The 20,590-nt window shown below is 42.1% G+C and overlaps 1 protein-coding gene across 4 annotated transcripts in view; it reads right to left on the bottom strand.

The window, feature by feature from the left end:
* The window catches only part of PDZRN3 (PDZ domain containing ring finger 3), a 240,000-nt gene that overhangs the window by 32,274 nt on the left and 187,136 nt on the right, over positions 1 to 20,590 (bottom strand). The window contains exon 1 of one of the 4 annotated variants that reach the window (XM_055342799.1): positions 16,715 to 17,081. The exons of the other annotated variants lie outside the window; for them this stretch is intronic. Within the exon in view, the coding sequence (XP_055198774.1) occupies positions 16,715 to 16,783 (69 nt within the window). The 5' untranslated portion in view covers positions 16,784 to 17,081. Of the gene's footprint in view, positions 1 to 16,714; positions 17,082 to 20,590 lie in introns of those variants that run through there. 4 annotated transcript variants of the gene reach the window in all.

The raw sequence follows: 20,590 nt of genomic DNA, 5'->3' as shown, positions 1-20,590 counted from the left end.
TTTTTTGTTTTCTGTTTTCTTCCAAGAAACAAAATTAAGACTTACATAACTTAGATAAAAACTAATTTTTGCTCCCATGTCGCAAACTCGTAGTAAAATTTCCATGAAAATGACTGAGATAGAATCCTTAAAGGAAATGTTGTGATTATTGTAGTGTAGTCTTAGCAGTTCAAAAGAAAAGTCCATTGAGAATGGCATAGTACCAGCATGAACACAAAACTGACACTGAATGTTGAGAGAACGGACTAGTTTTTCTTTTGTTTTCACAGAATAATTAGTCAGCGGGTCCATAATTATCTATCTCAATAAATTATGATATATCATCTCAAACACTTCTGATTTCCTAACTAGCATTTTTAAAAGATCCCCACCAGGGAAAACCTAGAAAGTATGGCTGGGATTTGAAATATAACTCCAAAGCTAAAAAGCACCTTGATGGTAGGGATCCTGCCTTTTACTTCAAGAAATGTCAGACATCATTATTCATTCAGAGTATTTTCTGTGTACTGTGCTTAGGCATTTTATATTCAATCACTTTCAATCACTCATTCATATGCTTATTGATCTAAAAAGTATTAGGGATGACCATGTACCCAGTACCCTGCCTGGAGTTGCCAGTGCACTGGTGAGCAGAAACCAGAAATGGGAGCTGCTACAGTAAGCTCATAGTCTGGTAAAGGAGACAGATGCTAATGATCCTATAACTGAGGGAAGGAGAGAACCTGGCTGGGGCTGGGGAGTGGGTCGGTATCAGGATGAGGGTGATCCTCTGAGGAAGAGATGTTGAGCACAAATCGGCAGAATAGACAGGATTTACATGGGGAGAAAGAGAAGAGAGGATATTCCAGACAGAAGGAGCAGCATGTGCAAAGGTCCTGCAGCTGGAAGAAACCTGGCACAACTGAGGGTCAGAACAGGTAGAAAAGAGACTATCGCAGGACTGGAGAGGAGGGTAGATGCAGACCACACTGACCATGGGAGGCCACAGAATGGACCCTGACTCTGCGAGAGCTAAAAAGGGGTGGGTGGAGAACTAAACAGACAAAGAAGATACACATTCAGGTTTGCCTCTTAGAAACATGACCGAGGCACCTGGCTGTTGTGTGAAGGCTGCAGTGGGAGAGACCAGGAAAGACATGTCTGAGGTGGCCCAAGCAGAACAAAGAGAGATTTAGGAAGTGGGGCCCCTTCAGCCACCCTCTGAGTTATTTCCATTTTCACAGAAGTTGAGACTCAAGAGAGTAAGTGACCTGCCTAAGGGTCATAGAATTATTAAATGGTAGTTAGGGAAGCCTGAACTTGGTTTAACTCCAAGATAAATTACTAGAGGTGTGCATATCTAGGCAAATGCTAGGCTTCTCAAGAATTTTTGTTGTCCTGATACTGGATTTCCCCTTGAGTACAGGCTCCCTGTAATGTTCTGAATCCTAAATCACAGTTCCTTCCTGGGGCTCCCTCGAAAGTGCACAGCGAGAGCATCACGTCACCATCTGCTCTTCCTGTCCAATGCCAGCTACCATTTTGTTGGACCCTCTGTTTCTTAGGACTCTGGAATCCTACATGTCCATTCTTTTGCTGGAAAACTGTAATGAGGCTAGAATATAGGGGAAGAACGGTTTATTGTGCCAACTGGTTAAAAAAGCCACTCCATCTTCTAGTTCAACAACTCTCTCTGCAAAATGGGACACACAGTCCTCAGCCTCAACAGGGGAAGCTTTGTTCTTCACATGAGCTTTCCTATATGACTGTTTTAGAACTATATTTTAAAAAATGTAAACCATATCTAATTATACAATTCCCAGATTTTTAGTTTTTTTTTTTTTTAAAGATTTTATTTGACAGAGAAAGAGAAAGTATGCATAGGCAGAGCGGCAGGCAGAGGGAGAGGGAGAAACATGTTTCCCACTGAGCAAGGAGCCCAATGTGGGGCTCAATCTCAGGACCTCAGGATCATGACCTGGGCCAAAGGCAGATGCTTAACCGACTAAGCCAGGCAGGCAGATTTTTAGTTTTAATCTGTATTGGACATCAACATTCTAAAATGGTGTTATGATGGGTAATTTTCAGCATTTTTATTATGAAATTTTTTCCTGATCTTCTTTTCCCTCTTAATTATCCCCAGGAGGAAAATTGTAGAATTGAAGTCTGCAGTTAGCAGGATGGCCTTTGCTATGCCAAGTGTCCTCAGAGTCAGTGGACGGGCTCTATATTTTATTTTCCTAACTTATGGCAGTGGACTCATTATTCTGGAGAAGGAGGTGTGTGTGTGTGTGTGTGTATGTGAGTGATATAAATTCACTGCAACAGAACAAATAAGACAACACAGTTCATTGCTTATCTAGTTAATATGATTAAAGCACAAAAACTAACATCTTGTTTGTCCTGAATTGTACAAAATTCTCTATTTTTAACTGCAAACTGGTGCTCAATTTGTTGAGAAAAAATTTGGTTAGAGGAGAAAATACGTGTCTCTCTCCTGCTGGGTGGAGATATTATTTCTAAATTTGAATAAAATTTCTAAAAGACAAAACACTTCATCCTACCAGCTCATACTTCATCTGTCCTATGTGTAGGAATAGTCCATTTAGGAGTGCTTAAATGCAGTCACAAATCCAGATATATCTTTAGTGAATTGCCAAAAGATTCACAGTCTGCAGATACCTTCCCTCACAACCAGAGACAACTTTGTATCGAGAGGCTATATAAATTCTCTTGGAGTTATCTCCACTGGAAGACAGAGCTACCTAATGATCACTGTGAGAAATTAATGCAGAATTCTGGAAATCCTGGCTTTGAAAGCAGAACCACTGAAAGTGAATAGGAATGAGGGACTCTGGAGGAACGGAAGGAATGAGCCTTTATGAATCAAAAATAAACTTAAGGTGGTACTTCTTTCTCCCAAGATTTATAAACGTGATTTATAAATGGCACCAAAAGAATAATGATGACATCCTAGGATATTTATCACCTCTAAAATAGGGAATAAAATGACTCTCCCTCTCAACTTCACAGACACGGAGGGCTTTAAAATATGACCTCATTATAATAATTGATCTTTGCTTTTTTGGTGATTAAATCCTAGGCAATGAGAATAGCAGAGTAATTACAAGTTTGAGCTGCATAAAACTCCCAGGATGGAGAAGGTCCATGATACATCTGTTGATCTTAACGGAAATAAAAAATAAAAGATGTTTATGGAAAGTATGAACTTTAATATTTAATAGCCTTTCTAGACACAATGGATTCCACAATCCCCTGCTTCAACTACTCTACCACATGATGGGAGCAAGAACTATGACCTCACTTCCTTTCAGCTCATAAGGACAGCCTCAACTGTTAAAACTTCTTGAGTCCACTTTCTCCTCGCAGTTTTGGTTACATGGAAGCATCCCATCAGGGTGGCGGGTCCTTTAGACATCCTCCTGATTCTCGGCTCCAGCACGGGACACCGAGGAACTTTGGATGACAAAATAACCTTGAGTGTACTTCAGTGAGGTGAGCCACAGAATCCTCCAATGAGAGGTTGGCCAAAGCACAACTGTGAAATCTTTCCTCTGCTGTCAAATTGTCAGTGAGTTTTAAGGAAGAAGCTAATAGGGTTGTTTTGGCGAGAGGAAGGAGAATAAAGCTGTTTTCAGGGCACAGGAATTAGCATGTGGACTCTCCTCCCTATGACAGAGAAGAACCTGCAGCATTTTCTAAGATGATTTATTAGACATGGGTAGAATTTGCTAGAAACCTACCAGGAGCAAATCATCTGGGAAGGAATTAATGATCCAAACACAACACTTGATAATGCAATTAGAATGTGAGGAAATGTAGGAATTTTCCAGAGAGAGAGAGAGAGAGAGAGAGAGAGAGAGAGAGAGAGAGAGAGAGACTTAGAAAAGTAGGGAGGAAGGGGGGCAGAGAGAGACAGGGAGGGGAGCAGTGAGAGAGAGGGAGAGGGAAAGAGAGTAACGTACGTGTACATGATTTTGATTATGTCAAACTCAAAGCCAAAAAAGAATCTAACAACTTTCTGAAAGAGTAAAGTTGTCAGGGGCAGAAGGCGAGGACTAGGGTGCTCTTTCTAGCTCTGATGCTTTGTTATGGTTAGCAAGTGTCCCAGCTGTGTGGAAATGCACTTGCAACTATGTTTCATCAAAGTGGTGTGCGGGTCTGAGAAAAAGAAATAAGACCACTGGCAGCAAAAATAGGAGACCCGCCCATCACAGAATGGCAAAGCGCAGTGATGAGACACAGTGTTTTTCTTTAGCTGCTGTAGGCAACAGTAAGATTTCTCCCTCCTACTTTGGTTTGGGTCAGGAAATTTTTCCTTTAAACTTTTTCTTACTTGAGCTGGAAACCAAAAGTCTGGAACTCTGGAAGCTTCTTTTTGACCTCATTTTTTCTTGCCTCATGGATGAGCTCATAGAAAAACATGTTTCCCAGTGGCAACATCCACTGTGTGTGTCCAAAGGAAATTCCCAGCTGTCTACTTTTCTAGCTGCTGTCCTAGGCTTTGTGTACACACTCTGTCTACGTAACTTCATTTTCTTTATTTTTACGAATGTCTAACCCTAGACATTTTAAATTTTTATTATCGAACACTGTATCTTCCTTGTCCCCCTCATTTGTTTAGTTTGGAGAGGGTATGGCTAACATTTGGAATGCCTTTTCAAAGCATTTCTTTATTTAAATATTTGGGGTAGTCATACCACCATCTACACAGCATTTTCATACTTTCTTTTTTTTTATTTTATTTTTATTTTTTATTTATTTATTTTTTTTATTTTCAAACTTTCAAAGTGTTTTCATCTGCTTTAGCTCAGCATGTAAGTGTCAAACTTGGGATGGCACCCTGGAAGCAGAGCCCTCTTGGGATACTAAGGGGCCAATGAGACATATCCACAGGGAAGTATCATGAATGAAATGCTTTTCCTAAAAGACAGGACTCTTTCTGCCCTGGAGCTCCTGCCTGGCTAATGCTGCCTGCTTGGTGTTCAGACAGCTAGGAAGCCAGCCTGGCCACCAGGATTGGATCTTACCCCCGAAACAGGTGGCTCCTCGTGCTTGCCAACGGCCATCCACAGACCATGTTACTGGTGTGTTTTCATCTGTGTGATAGCTTGGCAATGTCGCCCTCCACCTCTAGGTGGTAAGAACTGGGAGGATCAAGACTTTGTTGGTTTTGCAACTCCTGCATCATCACCAGTGGCTGTCCCTACTTGGCACACTAGAGGTGTTTAAGAAATAGCATATGGAGCAAAGGACAGAATCTGAGCATTTCCTCCAAATGTACTGTGTATTTCCACCTTTTCACTACTCTTCTTGGGAATAATTTCTTTTAAAAGCCCTGTGTGCCACTGCTCTATCTAAGAAAGGACTTAGCAACAGTGGTGGCCAATGAGGTCCACATAAATTGCCCTTCTGGGTCCACTGCCATGACTTTCTCTGTCTCCCGGAGACCTTCTACCCACAATGATGATCCTTTTAGACCCAATCTTGGAGGCCTGGCTGCCGTCACGTCCTCTAAGAATGCTAGCTTTCTCCCTGCGTCCCCATAGCATCAACTGGCTTGTTTGACAACATATAATAGTTATTAGCACCATGCCGTACTGGGGCCAGGGCATGAGTGCTGTGAACCCAGGGCTGCTTTTCATCTTTTCCTCAGCATGGCCCAGAGAACAAAGTAGGCACTCAATAAATGCTGGCTTTAGGACAACTAGAGGGTGACTCTCAACTGGGGTAACTCACAAATGGAACTCCTCTCCTGCTTTCATTAGACAGCAAGATGAACTTCCCTTGAGGGAAGTATCGCATCAGTACATCATGTAACCCCCAAGGCTATGGAATTGCCTTTTTTTTTTTCTTGTAAAAAAACAAAAACAAAAACAAAACCAACCTCCCTTTAATAAAGGAGAAAACTGAGCACAGTTTCCTGGTCCAGTCTTTTGACGATACTTTCATTGCAGATCCATATTCCTTCAAGTTTTCCTTATAATGTAATTATACGCTCATTAGTGTAAAATTGAATTTCTGACCTCCCGCCCTTCCAGAATATAAGCCCCCTAGGGCAGGGACTTCTCTTGTCTATCACACTGCCAGATATTTAGTACAATGCTGAGGACATAGTTCAGACAGCGTGCCGGAGGCAGGTGGTTCTGTGTTAGGATCCTGGCTCTGCCCTGTAGGAACTGCGTGATCTCAGGCACATTAATCTGCTTCTTTGACTAACACTCAGTTGTCTCATCTGTATAATGGACACAACAACAGGAGCTGTACTTTAAGGAATTGTGTTAGAATTACATGAAATTCTGAAACTAATACATGTATACAGACCACATGCATGGCAGACAGCAGTCATTTATCATTGTTATTAGCATAAAAATCCAAATCATTGGAATGTATTAGTCTTCAGCCTTCACTGTTAATTCAAGGACAAAGAATACAGAGCTAGAATTGCTTCTTCTTTTTTCTGGACGTTTCTTAACTGTGGCTGAATATGGAATAGAGATCGTTCTAAAACTTGATGGCCCATTGAGAAAAAGAATGTGCTAGCTCTTCACCTTGACTTCTCCTGGAGGTTTGCCCCTCCCTTCACTGTAAGGGGAACAGATACTTGTTCTCACGTTCCACTTCATGGAAGAACCTGAACAGAAACTTCTACTGGTGGAGGGAGAGGCTAGACAGGCCAGACAACCCAAACTTCAATTCCTGGAAAATTTCTAGATACCTAGGCCTATACTACACATTTTAGGCTTAGAAAGTTGCTAGAGAGAAAACAGAAAAGGAGAAAACACTGGACCCAGGGAAACAGGCACCTCTGGTTACGGAACTATAACGTGTGCAAACACATTGATACATGCAGGTAAGTGCAGCATATGGTATCTGGTATCTAACAGGGAGAGTATAGGAAATACAAGCTATTCATGAAAGGCATTTCATAATTAGATAAAAAGGAACAGAATCCCTGATGTAAAATACTATTGTGATTCTGGGGGGTGGGGGGAAGAGCCACTGCTCTTCATCTCCTGATGCCAACTGAAATATTGTTATGAAGGATAGTAATTTCTCTCTAGGTTTTCCAGATTCCCCAAATAGTAAACAGGTGTTTGATTAAGGAAAATTGGTTCATATTATTTAAAGTTTTCTTTTATTAAAATGCATGTCATTTCTAATGTTATGTGCCACACCACTGACACTTTTGGGCAGAGGAGGGGAATAATTAGTTGTCACGTATGGCAAAACAGGAATGCGTCTGGGCTGTGGGACACTGCTTAACACACTGGGATGAAACTTATTTTCCCAGATGTCTGACATATTAACTCTGTTTGCATTGCCTTAATGCTGTGAATAGTGTTTGTCTGCATTATATGGTTTATGCATTGTTTGTTCACAAAAAAAGGGCATTTTTGCTTAAGACTTCTTTATATAGAAACATGCAAACATGCCAACTCTTAAGAAATGTGTTTGTAAAGATACAAGTTCTAAGTGTAGTCGTACAGCTGTCTTCTGTTACAACAAATGGTAGAGTTTGAGAGAATTCTTTTGCAGCAGATGAAGAATGCTTTAATGCTAAGGAAAAAATAAAGCAGTATTTCAATACTTTTTTAAGATCTTGATTAGCAAGCCAACCCCTTCCTCCCCATCATTACTGTTTCTGATTTACTTTCCTTCAGAATTTGGGGGAGACCGAGGCTTTTTATAACAGACAATATTTCTTCTTGGGGCTCTTCTTAATATTCTTATTTTATTAAATACGAATACATTACACGTTTTGTAAGATACACCTAATTATAAGGAATGCTACACTGAATACTTGTAAGCCCATCCCCCAATTTGAGAAAAGAGCACTACCAATATGTCACTTTGACAAGCTGAATATCACATGTCCGTGGACAGAAAGAATGCCGAGAAGAGCAGAAGAAGGTAGCAACAGAGAAGGGCCTGTTCTCTCGGGGACAAGAGTTACTACAGAACTAAAGCAAAATAAATCAGATCCTCATAGTGTGAAGCTAGTGCAATGAGACTCTCGATGGACCGGAACAGAAAGGCCAGAAACAGCCCTAAACACACAGGCACTGTCCTTTGGTGGGGGAAGAGATGGGTTTTTTCTCCTAGTGGTACTAGGAGATCCAGCCTACTCCAGCCGACTCCAGCCTTACAACCTCTCTGTGAAAGGCAAACGTGATAGAAAGCTTTTGGAAGAAAACACAGGATAGCAGTTTTATAGCTTCAAAGTATAAAATGTAATTCCTTACAGACAGTAAAAGCACAAACCATAAGAAGAGACTGATATATTTGACCGTGTTCAATGAAGGGATTTGGTTCACTGGAAAACATCATAAAGAGAGAGCAGAGACAAGTCACAAACCGGGAGACAAGGTCTGCAAGTCATACCTGATAAAGGACTGGCATCCAGACTCTGCTCTTAAAAATTCTACAAATCAATGGAAAAAGATGAAAAATCCAAAAGAGAATTGGGGCAGACACCTGAACAGATACTGCGCCTACGTGCATACACACACATACGCACAGCTCAAATACAGTCAATACACACATCAAGAATAAAACACTCTATTTTGTTAATAATCAAGAGTAAAGCATAGTGAGATCCCTCTTCGTATTCACAGCATCATAAGAAGTAAGGAACCCGACGATACCAAGTACTGCCAGGGATGTGAAGCAGCATAGCATCATCTACCGTGATGCTGAGAGATAATCTGGCATTGGTAAAACCAAAGAAGCGTATACCCTAAAGCCCGCCTTCCTTCCCACCCTCCTATCCTTTTGTCCATCTGTCTGTCCATCCATCCATATGTAATCGCCTATCTCTTAAAGCAGTGTTTCCCAAGGAGTGATCCCCAGACCAGCAGCATCTAAACTGGGAGTGGGGCACAAGACTCAGTGCTTTAACAATAATGCCTCCAGGTGATGCTGATCCATGATCAAGTTTGAGAGCCAGTGTCCTAGAGGAACTTTTGTGCTTCGAGGCTGGTGCAAGTTACAAATGAGAATCCATTCCTCTCCCCTACCCCACTTTTTCTATTAAATTAAAAAAAAAGTGAGAATACCTTTAATGCCCAGTGAGTATGGGAATGGGTGATGAGGTAAACCAGACACTTATTTGCTGGTGGGCATTACATAGAGAGGCTTATTTGGGGATTATGGGGGATTATCTGGCAATACTCATTAAGACCTCTAAAAGTATTTATCCCCCGGCATAACACATCAAAATGTATACTAAGGTAATTATTAAAGATTGGTCAGCGGTACTGTTTTGTTAGACACAGTGAAACTGAGTCCTGCAATGTGAAAGTGCTCCAGAAGCAGAGTCTGTATGTCCCAAGCTCTCATCAACTGATGACCACTTAGTGCATCATCAGAAAGAGGTCCCTAGAATTCTGCAAATTAGGGTTCATTTGGTTAACAGGGTCTCTCTAAAAACATATTTTCTTCTGGCAGGAGGATTCTGCGTACCATCATTCACATTATGGGGAATGACTTTAATTTCCCATTTACTATGGAAAGGGAACATTTATGGAGTAGGAGGGTGTGTAACTTAGGAGGATGCAGGGTACTTCTGGAATCTGAGGTGATTCTGAGAAGGACACTGGTTAAAGAGAACTGAAGGTTAATTTGTAGAAGATACACGCATATACACCTGTATGTGTAGGTATATAAGTGTATATGTCTTTAACAAAGCTTTGCTAGCCTTCATTTTTCCACTTGTAAACTAGATATTACAGAACAACTTACTTGAAAAAAGCCCTGCTTGGGATACCTGGGTGGCTCAGCGGTTGAGTGTCTGCCTTTGGCTCAGGTCGTGATCCCGGGGTCCTAGGATCGAGTCCCACATCGGGCTCCCCACATGAGCCTGCTTCTCCCTTGCCTGTATCTCTGCCTCTCTCTCTCTGTGTCTCTCATGAATAAATAAATAAAATCTTTAAAAAAAAAAGGAAAAAAAAAGCCCTGCTTAATCACAATAAAATTACTTTTATTTTGTAGTAACCCACTGATGGTTACATTTTGATCTGAATGTTAAGTGTCTGAGATATGAGTTTGTCCTGCTGCCTATACATCCAAAAGAATTAAGGAAAACTACCCAAGAGCTTAGGTAATTTAAGAGTCTTCCCTCTTCTAGTATTTTTAGTTTAACTTTGAACAGAGGTACTCAAACTAATGAGCACCAAACTCACCTGAAGGCCTTGTTCAACACAGATGGCTGGCACCCCTCACAGAGCTTCTGGATCAGTAGGTCTGGGGTATGGCTGGAGATTCTGCATTTCTAACAAGTTCCTACATGACGGTGATGCTGCTGGCCCAGGACCATATTGTGAGAATGAATGACTTAAAAGAAACTTCTCGAGATTCTTCAACAGTTAGAAAAGCTCTCCTTGACCCCTACTGCCTCTCAAATCAAGATCCTTGTACTCCACAATTGAACACTGATGCCAATAACTTTATTTGACTTCTGCACTGTTTCAGCATATTCTTTATAACTGAGGAGTATAATAAAATATATTTGAAAAAAAAGATTATCCTGCTTGGCAGGTGACCAGTACACTGGAACAGGGACTCTTTCCCCAAAGTTAACCAACAGACACATACCACTCAATATGCTCTTGGTGAGGAAATAGGAAAGCAGGTCAGTCAAAGTAGAAACATTCATTCATTCTTGACTTTTCTCAGTGCAGCACTTGCTGTTAGGCAGCAGAATCCAAGGACATTTCACCAATGTTATGACACCTGCCACACTACTGAAGGTTATGTTGCTAGAAACCTGGCTTTGTGAGCTTTAGAGAAGGGATGCTATGTTCCCTGCTGAATCCCACGCTGGTCAGAGAATGCAGGAGAGTTATTTTGGCTCTGGCATGCCTCCGGACCTGCTGATGGTATTCTTTTGTGCCTGCGCTCCCTTACCCCCAATATAGCCATGACCTCTCCTTGCATTATTAATGACTCCAAGAGAAGTCATTTATTAAAGCTACATTTTTTCACTGTTCCATATGTTTCTTTCTGCCAGCCATGGCAGGCGTGTCACAGGAACGCTGAGGGAGGGGCAGTCGTCTCCCCTGGGACTGTACCACCTGCCTCATGGCAATATGCAGCTGTATCTATGGAAGCCATTAGAATCCTGGGACGTGGGCTCATTTGTCATTGCTAAAAGCCTTCCTAGACCAAAGTGGGACCTACCTGATACATTCCTCATTCATAAGTTAATTTGGTAAACATGTCCCGAATAGTTTACTGGTTATGTGTCAGGACCTGGGGTGTCACAGACAACAAGACAAAGTCCTTGCCTTCTTAGGACTGACATTTTTCCTGGGGACTGGGGGTTGGAGAAAATAGACAAGTTAATAAGTACATGAATTATGATAAGTGCTAGGAAGGAAATAAACTGCAGAGAGAAGTCAATATGGTTGGGTGTGGGGGGGACCTCTCAGATCAGAGAAGGTCTCTGTGGAGAGGGATATTTGAGCTGAGTCCTCAAAGATGAGTTGGTGAACTATGTCTCAGATGGAGCGGAACAGTCAGCTGTAGGTTCTGAAAAGTGAAAGAGTAAGGTAGGTTGTAGGCGCTGCAAGAGACCTGCAAGGACCAGAGCAGATGCATGATGGGCACATGGCAGGCAACTCCCCGAAGAGGTAAAACAAGGCCAGACCACATAGGCCCCTGCAGGCCACAGTTAAGGAGCAGGTCTTATCTTAAGGGCATTGAGGAACCAATGAGCAGGGAGTGGGAAGCTCACTACTCAGCATAGGGTTGGTTGCGTAAACACAGTGGCTGAATGAACGATAAGTAAATGTCTTGTATGCCCTGTGTTCTCCACTGGCACCTTCCTGATCCAAATCAGTCATCTCTTCCCACAGCTCGTTCTGGGCTCCTAACTAGTACCCTTGTTTCTTTTCTTGCTCCTCGTGCCCTACCAACATGTACACGATCCAATGTGTTCAACCAATCATCTGCTGAGGGTAAACGTGGTGACTAGACCTCCCAGGATTTCACAGCATAATTAAGGAGGCTGAATTAACAGATAATGCAGAAACAAGGGGAGGCTTGGTGCAGGGATACATGGGTACACAGGACCTCATGGAAGCTCAGTGCAGGGATGCAGAGGTGGGTAGGGGTTCATGGGAAGGCTCAGTGCAGGGCTACAACAGACTGCAGAGATACAGCAGCGCACAGGGTCTCATGGGAACTCACAAAGGCACCTAAGCTGGGGTGGTACCAAACTGGCCTCAGTACTAAAAGTAAAGCTAGAGAACTCCTTTAGAGTCACCTAATGCTTTGTGCCCAAAGAAGAGGTTGGTAGAGAGAGGGGAGCAAGTCCTGGTCTAACCCTAAGCCTTTCCTTTTCATTCCTTCATCAACATCGAAGTGCTTTACAGTCTACTGTTAATGGAAGAAAAAGACAAGACCTAGTGATAGATAAATGCCCACAGTGGAAAAAAATGACTTTCTCAGCCACGGATAAGCGCCATGTCATTAAGGCAGAAGGAGATGGGCTTTCTTTTTCCACACCTGCTTTACCTAAACTAATTCGGATGGTAAAGCTACTTCTAATAATAAAGCTTTTGGCATTCGTAAGTTGTGTAAGCAAACATACTCTCACCCGCAGGAGAACTTAACCATGTTCAACACTTCTGTATGGAGGTCAAGGTTATGTTCATCCAGGGAACCACCATTAACTCTGTCCATACTTTATCATACCACCACCTGGCTGATTCTCAAAATCAACAACTGTAGGGAGCATAAAAGGCACAAATTCCTATTTTTTTGTTACTGAGAGGGAAAAGAACATGAGTTTTCTTAAATGAACCATTCTTAAACCTGCCTGGGAGTTTGATGGGAATGCTACACTCCTGAACATTCTTCTCTTTGCCCACCATTTCCCCGTAACATGAGGGACCAGAGGCCCTGTCCCAAGTCCTCTCATTTGTAAGAGAACAGACCCAAATACTCCCAGGCTGATGGAGGTGCCAAGCAGCACGTGGCCCTGTTTGAGAATGCAGGGTCTCCACGTTAGCTCCACAAAGGTGAGAATGATTTTTAAAAATTAATCTAAGTGTTCCATGTAACATAGGTCATCTATTCACTGGTTTTGATAAAAATGATTCGTATTAGAGAAGAATTCAGATTTTGGAATCCCAACACAGACATTGCTGCCATCCCCAGTTATAATTTCTTTGCGTTTCAGTTTATTTTTGAAATGGGGATATAATATCACCCATCTCTTGGTGCTGCTGTGAGGATCTTATGGAGAAATGTGCAGTCAGCACTTAGCACAGTGCTGGCACACAGTAAGTACTCAATAAATAATGCTATGGTTCCTGCAATGAACATCACTGAAATCGTATCATTACGTTCTCCTTCCCTTCTTGAAAATGTGTATGCAAGACTTTTGGTAAATGTATTAGTTATTATAATTTCTAGGTTGAAGTCCCAAACACAATTATTTCCTCATGGCCTAAATAAGTGAGCAAAGGTGACTATTCTACAAAGAAGAGGTGGAAAGAATGAGTGACACTGCCGGGTGTGTTACTCCTTTCCCCTTCCCCTGGCCTCCATTTGAAAACTCTCCTCAAAGCATCCACATACTGGCCTTCCTGTTGTCTGAAAGGACACAGCTGGGGGGATGGCTGATGCTTGGCCGGTGATGGGGTCCCTGGTACTAAGCCAACAGAGCCACAGACCTCTCCATCCCTAAGCCACTCCTCCTCCACCCCTTCCCCATAACCAGGGGACTGGCTTCAGCTGGGTTCTGGCTACAGCTCTAAAGCTGTCATGTTCCCTATGCCATCAACCCCTGCACATATGGGGATTTTCTGGGCAGTTAATTTATCCAAGTAGAATAACCTTGAAGCATCTTCCTTGATAACTTTAAAGCATCTTCCTTTCTTGTGTCTGTCCTTCCGCTGCAGCAGTGGTCCTGAGTGGTCAAAGTCACCCGAGAGGGGCGAGTTTTCCAAAGCAGGAGACAGCTGCTAACTTCAATGTTAAATGTCCCACAGGTACAGGCCCTGTCTTGATGCTTCCCAGGACTCTACAGTTACCATGAAAGCACAAAGACTGCTATACCTCAACTGATCTTACAACTCCAAGGTGGTCAAGGGGCTCCTCTTGTACCCTCCTCAGAAGTATTCCAAAGATCCCCAAATATTTCAGCGTATCCCTTAATGCACAGGGCAAATCACTGATATGTGTGCACTTCTTTGCAGTGCTTTCTGACAACCAGGCAACTTCATGTGCTGCTGTTGTTTTTCTAATGTGATTAAAGGTACAATAAGGTATGTGTGCAACAAGAGGCAAAGCCATTGTTCTGCATCATTAAGCTCACAGCGGCCCCAAAAAGAAATTGTAGGCAGCTTGCCAAAGGCCCTAATGAAGAGCATCTCTTTGAATTATCTCTGGATGAGGAAAGGATAAAGTCTGAGCCCCAGAATATTTGATCCTCTTTGCGCTGCTGTTACGAGGGCTTACTGAAGCCAGACACACTGGACCTTCTGGAACTGTAATTTATGGGAACCTTAATTTCTCTGCTTTTAATAAGGCTTTGCATAATAAGAAGGGGAATGCAGTTATTAATTCCTGCAAGTGTTTTGTGAATTCCTTTATGCTACGGTTCAGGACTCCCAAAGAATAGGAGAAAGGGGATTTTACTTAGTTGGCACAAGGGTAATGGGTCTGAAAAGTAGTTTGAGTTTCCTGAAAATAAATCTGCATGGCTTCCTAAATTGCTGACAAAGTGTATTCCAGATGGAAGTCATTTATCAGCAATTTACTGCATGATGCTTTGGCCAAAAAATATTTCCACATAAATTCACCTAGTAAAAAACAAACAAACAGAATCCAGGTTCTTTCTTTTGGGGGGCTATGGGATGGGGGAAAGAGGCTAAGTAATATAGAAGAATAAGGCACAAGTTAACATCAGATTTGCAGGAGATGGTTAGGGTTGTCACATTTTGGAGGGTTCCAGTGTAATTAACACACCTACAACAATGAATGCTAAATGATATTTTTGTGCACTGATAGTTAAAAGAAAAAAAAAAACCCCAGCAAGTTATTAAGACTTCATTTTTATGTACTATGTTATATACAGAGTAGTGGGAAGTCTGTAATAAAACCACCTTGGTGATGGTTCTGTTGTTCTGCTTGTTTTGCTTCTGAATTCCTGACTCACTGAGAACTGGGGGCTCACTGCCCATTGCACATGACACTCTGGCAGAATTTGGATTACAACATCACCATATGATCACACAAGGGATGGAGGCCAGATCTCCAGTGCCAGTGGCACTTTTGCCCACGCCTCCAATGTGCTCCCAGACTGCTTTCAAAGGACAGAAGTCCAACAGAGGGCTAAGCATGAACTCCTATGTCAGAAGTGTATGTCAAACACTGATATAAGATGCTTGTTTTTTTGTAAACAAAAACATTGTTTTTGTTTTTTAAGATATGTGTACTCTGTATACAGGGTGGCTGGCAGTGGTGGGGTGGGGACACATGACCAAGCCCCAAAAGGTTTGTTTTGATCTCTATGCTTCAGTGGAGAAAAAGACACAGACACAGGCACACATGTGCACACGCACACACACACACACACACACACATACACATCTTTTCTTCACCCAGGGTCACTTATATCATTAGATTGTTCACAGAGGCAGCCAATGCACAGAAGCAGCCTTGCTTCACTGTGTCTTTTTAATGCGACGCGCCCTCTGGTGGCGTGTGCAAAACTGGTGCCCAATTGATGGCTAATCAAATTCTTTTTTTTAAAGCTGTCTGGCTCTTTAAAGAATATATTGATATGCCATTCATTGTGATAAATTAAGGAATAACCACCTTTGGTTTTTTTTTTACCATAAAGACCTTATTCTATCATTCTAATTAAAAAAACCTTTTGAACGGATTATAATTTTTGATTACTGAAAAAAATTGTTAGAATGATTTAAGGGGAAAACACTTAACTGCCAAGTTCGGTTACCAACAACAGTGTGCAAACCTCATCGTTCAGGATAAAACTGGAATATTTAAAAATAAGACACTCAACATAGATGTAAGGTAAGTCATCTGGGTTATACCTTAACTGTCCCATTTCATCTCAATTGAATTTTCACGTTACTAATGATGCAGAAGTTTTGAGAAGTCATCTGCCGTGGATGACAGCACCCAAGATCAAGTCATTTGCTCTTGAAGTTCTTAAAATTTTCACAGGGTGAGGTATAGAAATGGCAAGTGTGAAGCATAAATCTGAACCACATGTCCCAGCACAAGAAGTTGCTGAAAGAATCAAGTCTGTGGTAGACGCTTGTGCTCTACTCAAAGGCGCGCCTCATAACTATTTGTAAACAGAGACAAAACCGTGCAAACATTAATCATCATCCCTGTCTTCTCCGACGTGTTCAAAGGGTGACCACGCTCTGACCCTTCCTAAGACATTCGCTGACACTCCAGAGAGCGGTCAGTTGTAAAAGAGCTTTGTGACATGCCTGCTGGATACATACTTTGTGACTGTCAACATCTACTTAAATATTCAAATATAGGCACCTAAGTGTCACTGTGAGGGCAATCACGTAAGAGATCCAAGAGAATGTACAGAAGAGTCAGAAGAGCTGTCTCGGTCAGAACACAAATACACACCCAAATCCCCAATTCCTTTCCCAGAAGTTACACTCTGCCAGCTGAGTGCCGGTACACTCCCACAGAATAAAATGCAATGCGTTACCTGGCAAACTTCATAGAGCAATTTGTACTGCTCCTCTTGCTTCTGCAGGCTGCACAAACTGCATCCCATGTTTAGAGAAACGTCAAAGGAAGGCTTCAGTACTCGCCAGCACCCGGGAAAAGCAGCGTCCTGCGTGCAGGCATGAAGGTATCCTCGGAGAGCCTCAGGTGCATCGGGCGGCTGCAACACTTCACATTGGCGTTGCTCTCTAAGGCTGAAAACAACTCTCTCCCCTTCCACGCTTCCCCTCCTTCCCTCGCAGCATGCACACACACACAGACACACAGACACACACACACACACACACGAGCGCGTGCATGCACACACACACACACACACACACACACCACTCCCTCCTCTGAGGGACTCTGGCAGCTGGATTGTGGTCCAATGCACACGCTATATATACTGCTGCTCATGCATATTAATCAGTTCTCATTGACTATTCATAACAGACAATGATACAGAAGCTATAATTGCCAACTATGACAGTTGAAATTTCTCTAATTAACAAGCAAGTGCTCCAGTGGTAGGGAATAATAAAAGACACTAACAATTTTGTAAGCCATTTTCGGGCAGTCACAAATAAACATGACTGCATTTTTAGCAAGGTCTCTTAGGATAATCCCTAATGCATTTAAGCTAAGTAGAAATTCATTTTTAAATATATCATAAAATCTTTGATGATATAAAGTGTATTTAATGCTGCAGATAATGATGGCATATAAACGAGCTTTACAGAATGCACATGTTTTGAATAATACTCATATAATATTTAGAGCTTTACCAAGTTGTAGGAAATATGTGCCATATATGAATAAAATACAGAAATTTAAATTGCAGGATCTACGTGTGTATATGCAAAGTAACCAGAGGGTTGTAAGGAGATAGCCTGCCCTAAAGGTGAGCAAGCAGATAATCACTGCTAAAGTGCATTTTCAGTTCCCAAAGCAGAAAGTTCTTTCTTAAAGGGCTGCCCAGCTAAATGGAAGGAAGAGAAGCAACCAGCTTTGTGCCATCTCCATAGCTGTGTAGATGCTTCAGATAGCTTAGAGCCAACGCCACTGAGCTGTCACTGGCTACTACAGATCTGGATGTGATATTCCATGGCTGCCTAGACTTACAGAGCTCTGCTCTGTGCCGTGTGTCAAAAAAGCAGGGAGTTGCGATGATAACAGGGAAGGTGAGTACTGACAGCATTTTTAAGAATTTTAATCCTTGCTGTCTTGCCTCTTGTCTCCCTTCATTTAGCTTCTGATCCACTAAGTTTGATGGCTTTAAAAACAAAAACTTTCTTTTTTCAAATGATCACCCCACCGGCTAAGTGAAAAGCACAGGTCCTATTGTTTCAATCCAAATCACTGATGTTTAAAATTCTCACAACTGCTTCCAAATCAGCACCGCACCCCCCTACATTTTATAAAGGTTGAACTGTCTCTCAGGAGGACTCCCACGTCCTGCCAAGAGACATTACAGGGCCTGAAGAATAATGCTCCCTTTCTCTGGGAGCCCAGACACACCTGTGATGTGAGTAAACCTATACATAAAATTCCACTTGGGCTGGTGGCCAGCAGATACATCTGGTCCCATTTCTCGGACCCAGAAGATGAGGCATGGCAACTTGTCACAGATCACCTAAATAGCCTTGGCTTGCTGGGCGGGGAGGAAGGGAACCTTCATTTCAGACCCATACCTGGTGTCACCACGGTGGCTGGAGCGGAGAGCTGAGGTGTGCCACCAGGGAAAAGAAGGCACAGATGGGGCTGAGCAGTGGCAGTGACCTCTGACTTGCTCTGACGATGGATCCATGAGCAGGTTACTGGGAGCTCAGTTTCCTGATCCCTAATTAGCTATAAAACTACTTTGCAGAGTTTTGTTGTAACAATGTGGGAAAACACAAGCCAAAACCAGAGGTCATGCTTATTCACTGCCCTCATCCCCAGAGCCTTCCCTCTCTTTGCGGGTCTGCTCTCTTATTCCAAGAGAAATCTCAATTCTTCCCACTTCCGTTTATCCTCTGGCACACCATCTACTCCACCTGGATGACATCAAGAGCCTCCTGACACACTTCTGCTTCCTCTCTTGCCCACCCATGGACTACCCACTCCACAAGGTTGTCAGGTTGGTCTTTATAAACCAGAGACAGGATCACTTCTCTTGCTTGCTTGAAAACCCTGCCATGACTTCTCATCACACTTGGATTAAAATCACATTCTTCACTGGGCCTCCAATGCCCTAGAAAATCTGGTCCTTGCCCATTAGTTTTTCTGCCATCATCTACTGGTGCTCTGGTGCTCACCTCACTCCCACCAAGCCATGTCCTTCTGGGTTCCCTCTATCAGAATGCACCTTTCTTCTTCTTCCTACCCACCCAGCACTGCCATCTCAGAAGTCTTGTTAGAAAGGCAAAGACTTTTCTAACAAAAGCCTGGGCATCTTGTATGAATTTATTTCTCAATCCTCCAAATTACTGTGTGTATCATCCCATTCATTTCCTCAGTCTTTCCTGTTCACTTATGCTTGTTTGTTCCTCACTGGTCTCCTTCCCGGGGCAGGGAACTGTGTCTGCTTTACCCTGCAGTCCAGCCCTATGAAGGTGCTGGGGAAACACACGTCCTTTGGTTGAATGAACAGGTGAAGGCTGACGTCTCACAAACTCATACCCTACAGTGCAAAGTATAATTCCCACATACGGAGGACAACGGTGTGCTTGGTTTTCCTCCTCCAATGTTGTGAGCCTTTAAAATTTCTTTTCTTTTGTTTCTTTTTTTTTTTTTGGTAAGGTTTTGTGCTTCACACTGGCTTGTATCCATATTTTCCCTGCACATCCACAGGTAAATGTAGAAATGGTCGCCTGCTAAATGGATAGGGAACTTATGCAAATCCCTTTGGTGTTTGTTAGAAAATGTTCGAATCTCATTCACAAGCCAGGAGAATTTTATTACATATTGCCCTGTATTTCAGAAAAGTTTCTCAAACTTTTGAGTCTTAGGAATCCTTCACAATCTTAAAATTACTGAGAATGGTGAACAGCTGCTGTTTATTTGGGTTATACTTATTGATGTTGATCATGTTAGAAACAGAAATACGAAATTATGTATTCCTTAATTTATTTAAAATAGCAATAACAAACCTACTATATATTAACATAAATAACATTTTTATGAAGAATTACCATTTTTTCCAAAACAAAAATAAGTTTTTGAGAAGAATGCTATTGTTTTACATTTCCACAAAGCCCTCTATGTCTAGCTTAATTGAAGACAGCTGGCCTTTTGCTTCTGCATTCAATCATTTGTTATGTGATAGAAGGGCTTCTAGAATACTACAAGTACATTTATAAAAGAACGAAAGCAAAAGAAAAAAATAACATCTTGATGTTTTTATGAACATAGTTTTGACCTCAGACTCCCTGAAACAGTGTTGAGGACCCCCATCCCCCAGGTGCCTGGGTGACATTCTGAGAATTGCTGCTCTAGAAGAACACATCAATGAGCTAGGAGTCTAAGAACCTTATTCTTGGGGGTGGAGAGAAGAGCGGAGAGGATGCTAATTCAAATTCAACTCAGGGTTGGTTTTCCATTCTTATGATTAATTACATATTATTTGGACTCAAGAATGAAAAACACTCATACCCATTATGCCTAAGACAAGACTTGCCAAACTGATTATTGGCCTTAGAAATACCCTTTCCTTTGTAAAAGCACATCTAGAACTGTTTCATTTTCAAAATGTTGCCTTCACAGAGTGAGAAACACAGCTGCGTGAAAGGAGGTTCACCTGTACCGTGATCCACACCGAGGCATAGATCTTAGCGACAGGAAGTTATTTACAGTAGAACTGTTTTTGAGAGAACAGCTGTCCCAAGTGAAAAAT

Source organism: Nyctereutes procyonoides, unplaced genomic scaffold (genome assembly GCF_905146905.1).
Source record: "Nyctereutes procyonoides isolate TBG_1078 unplaced genomic scaffold, NYPRO_anot_genome, whole genome shotgun sequence".
In the NCBI taxonomy this organism is placed as follows: Eukaryota; Metazoa; Chordata; class Mammalia; order Carnivora; family Canidae; genus Nyctereutes; species Nyctereutes procyonoides.
Note: the sequence above shows the minus strand (reverse complement) of the source record. Positions and strands in the feature narration are given on the sequence as shown.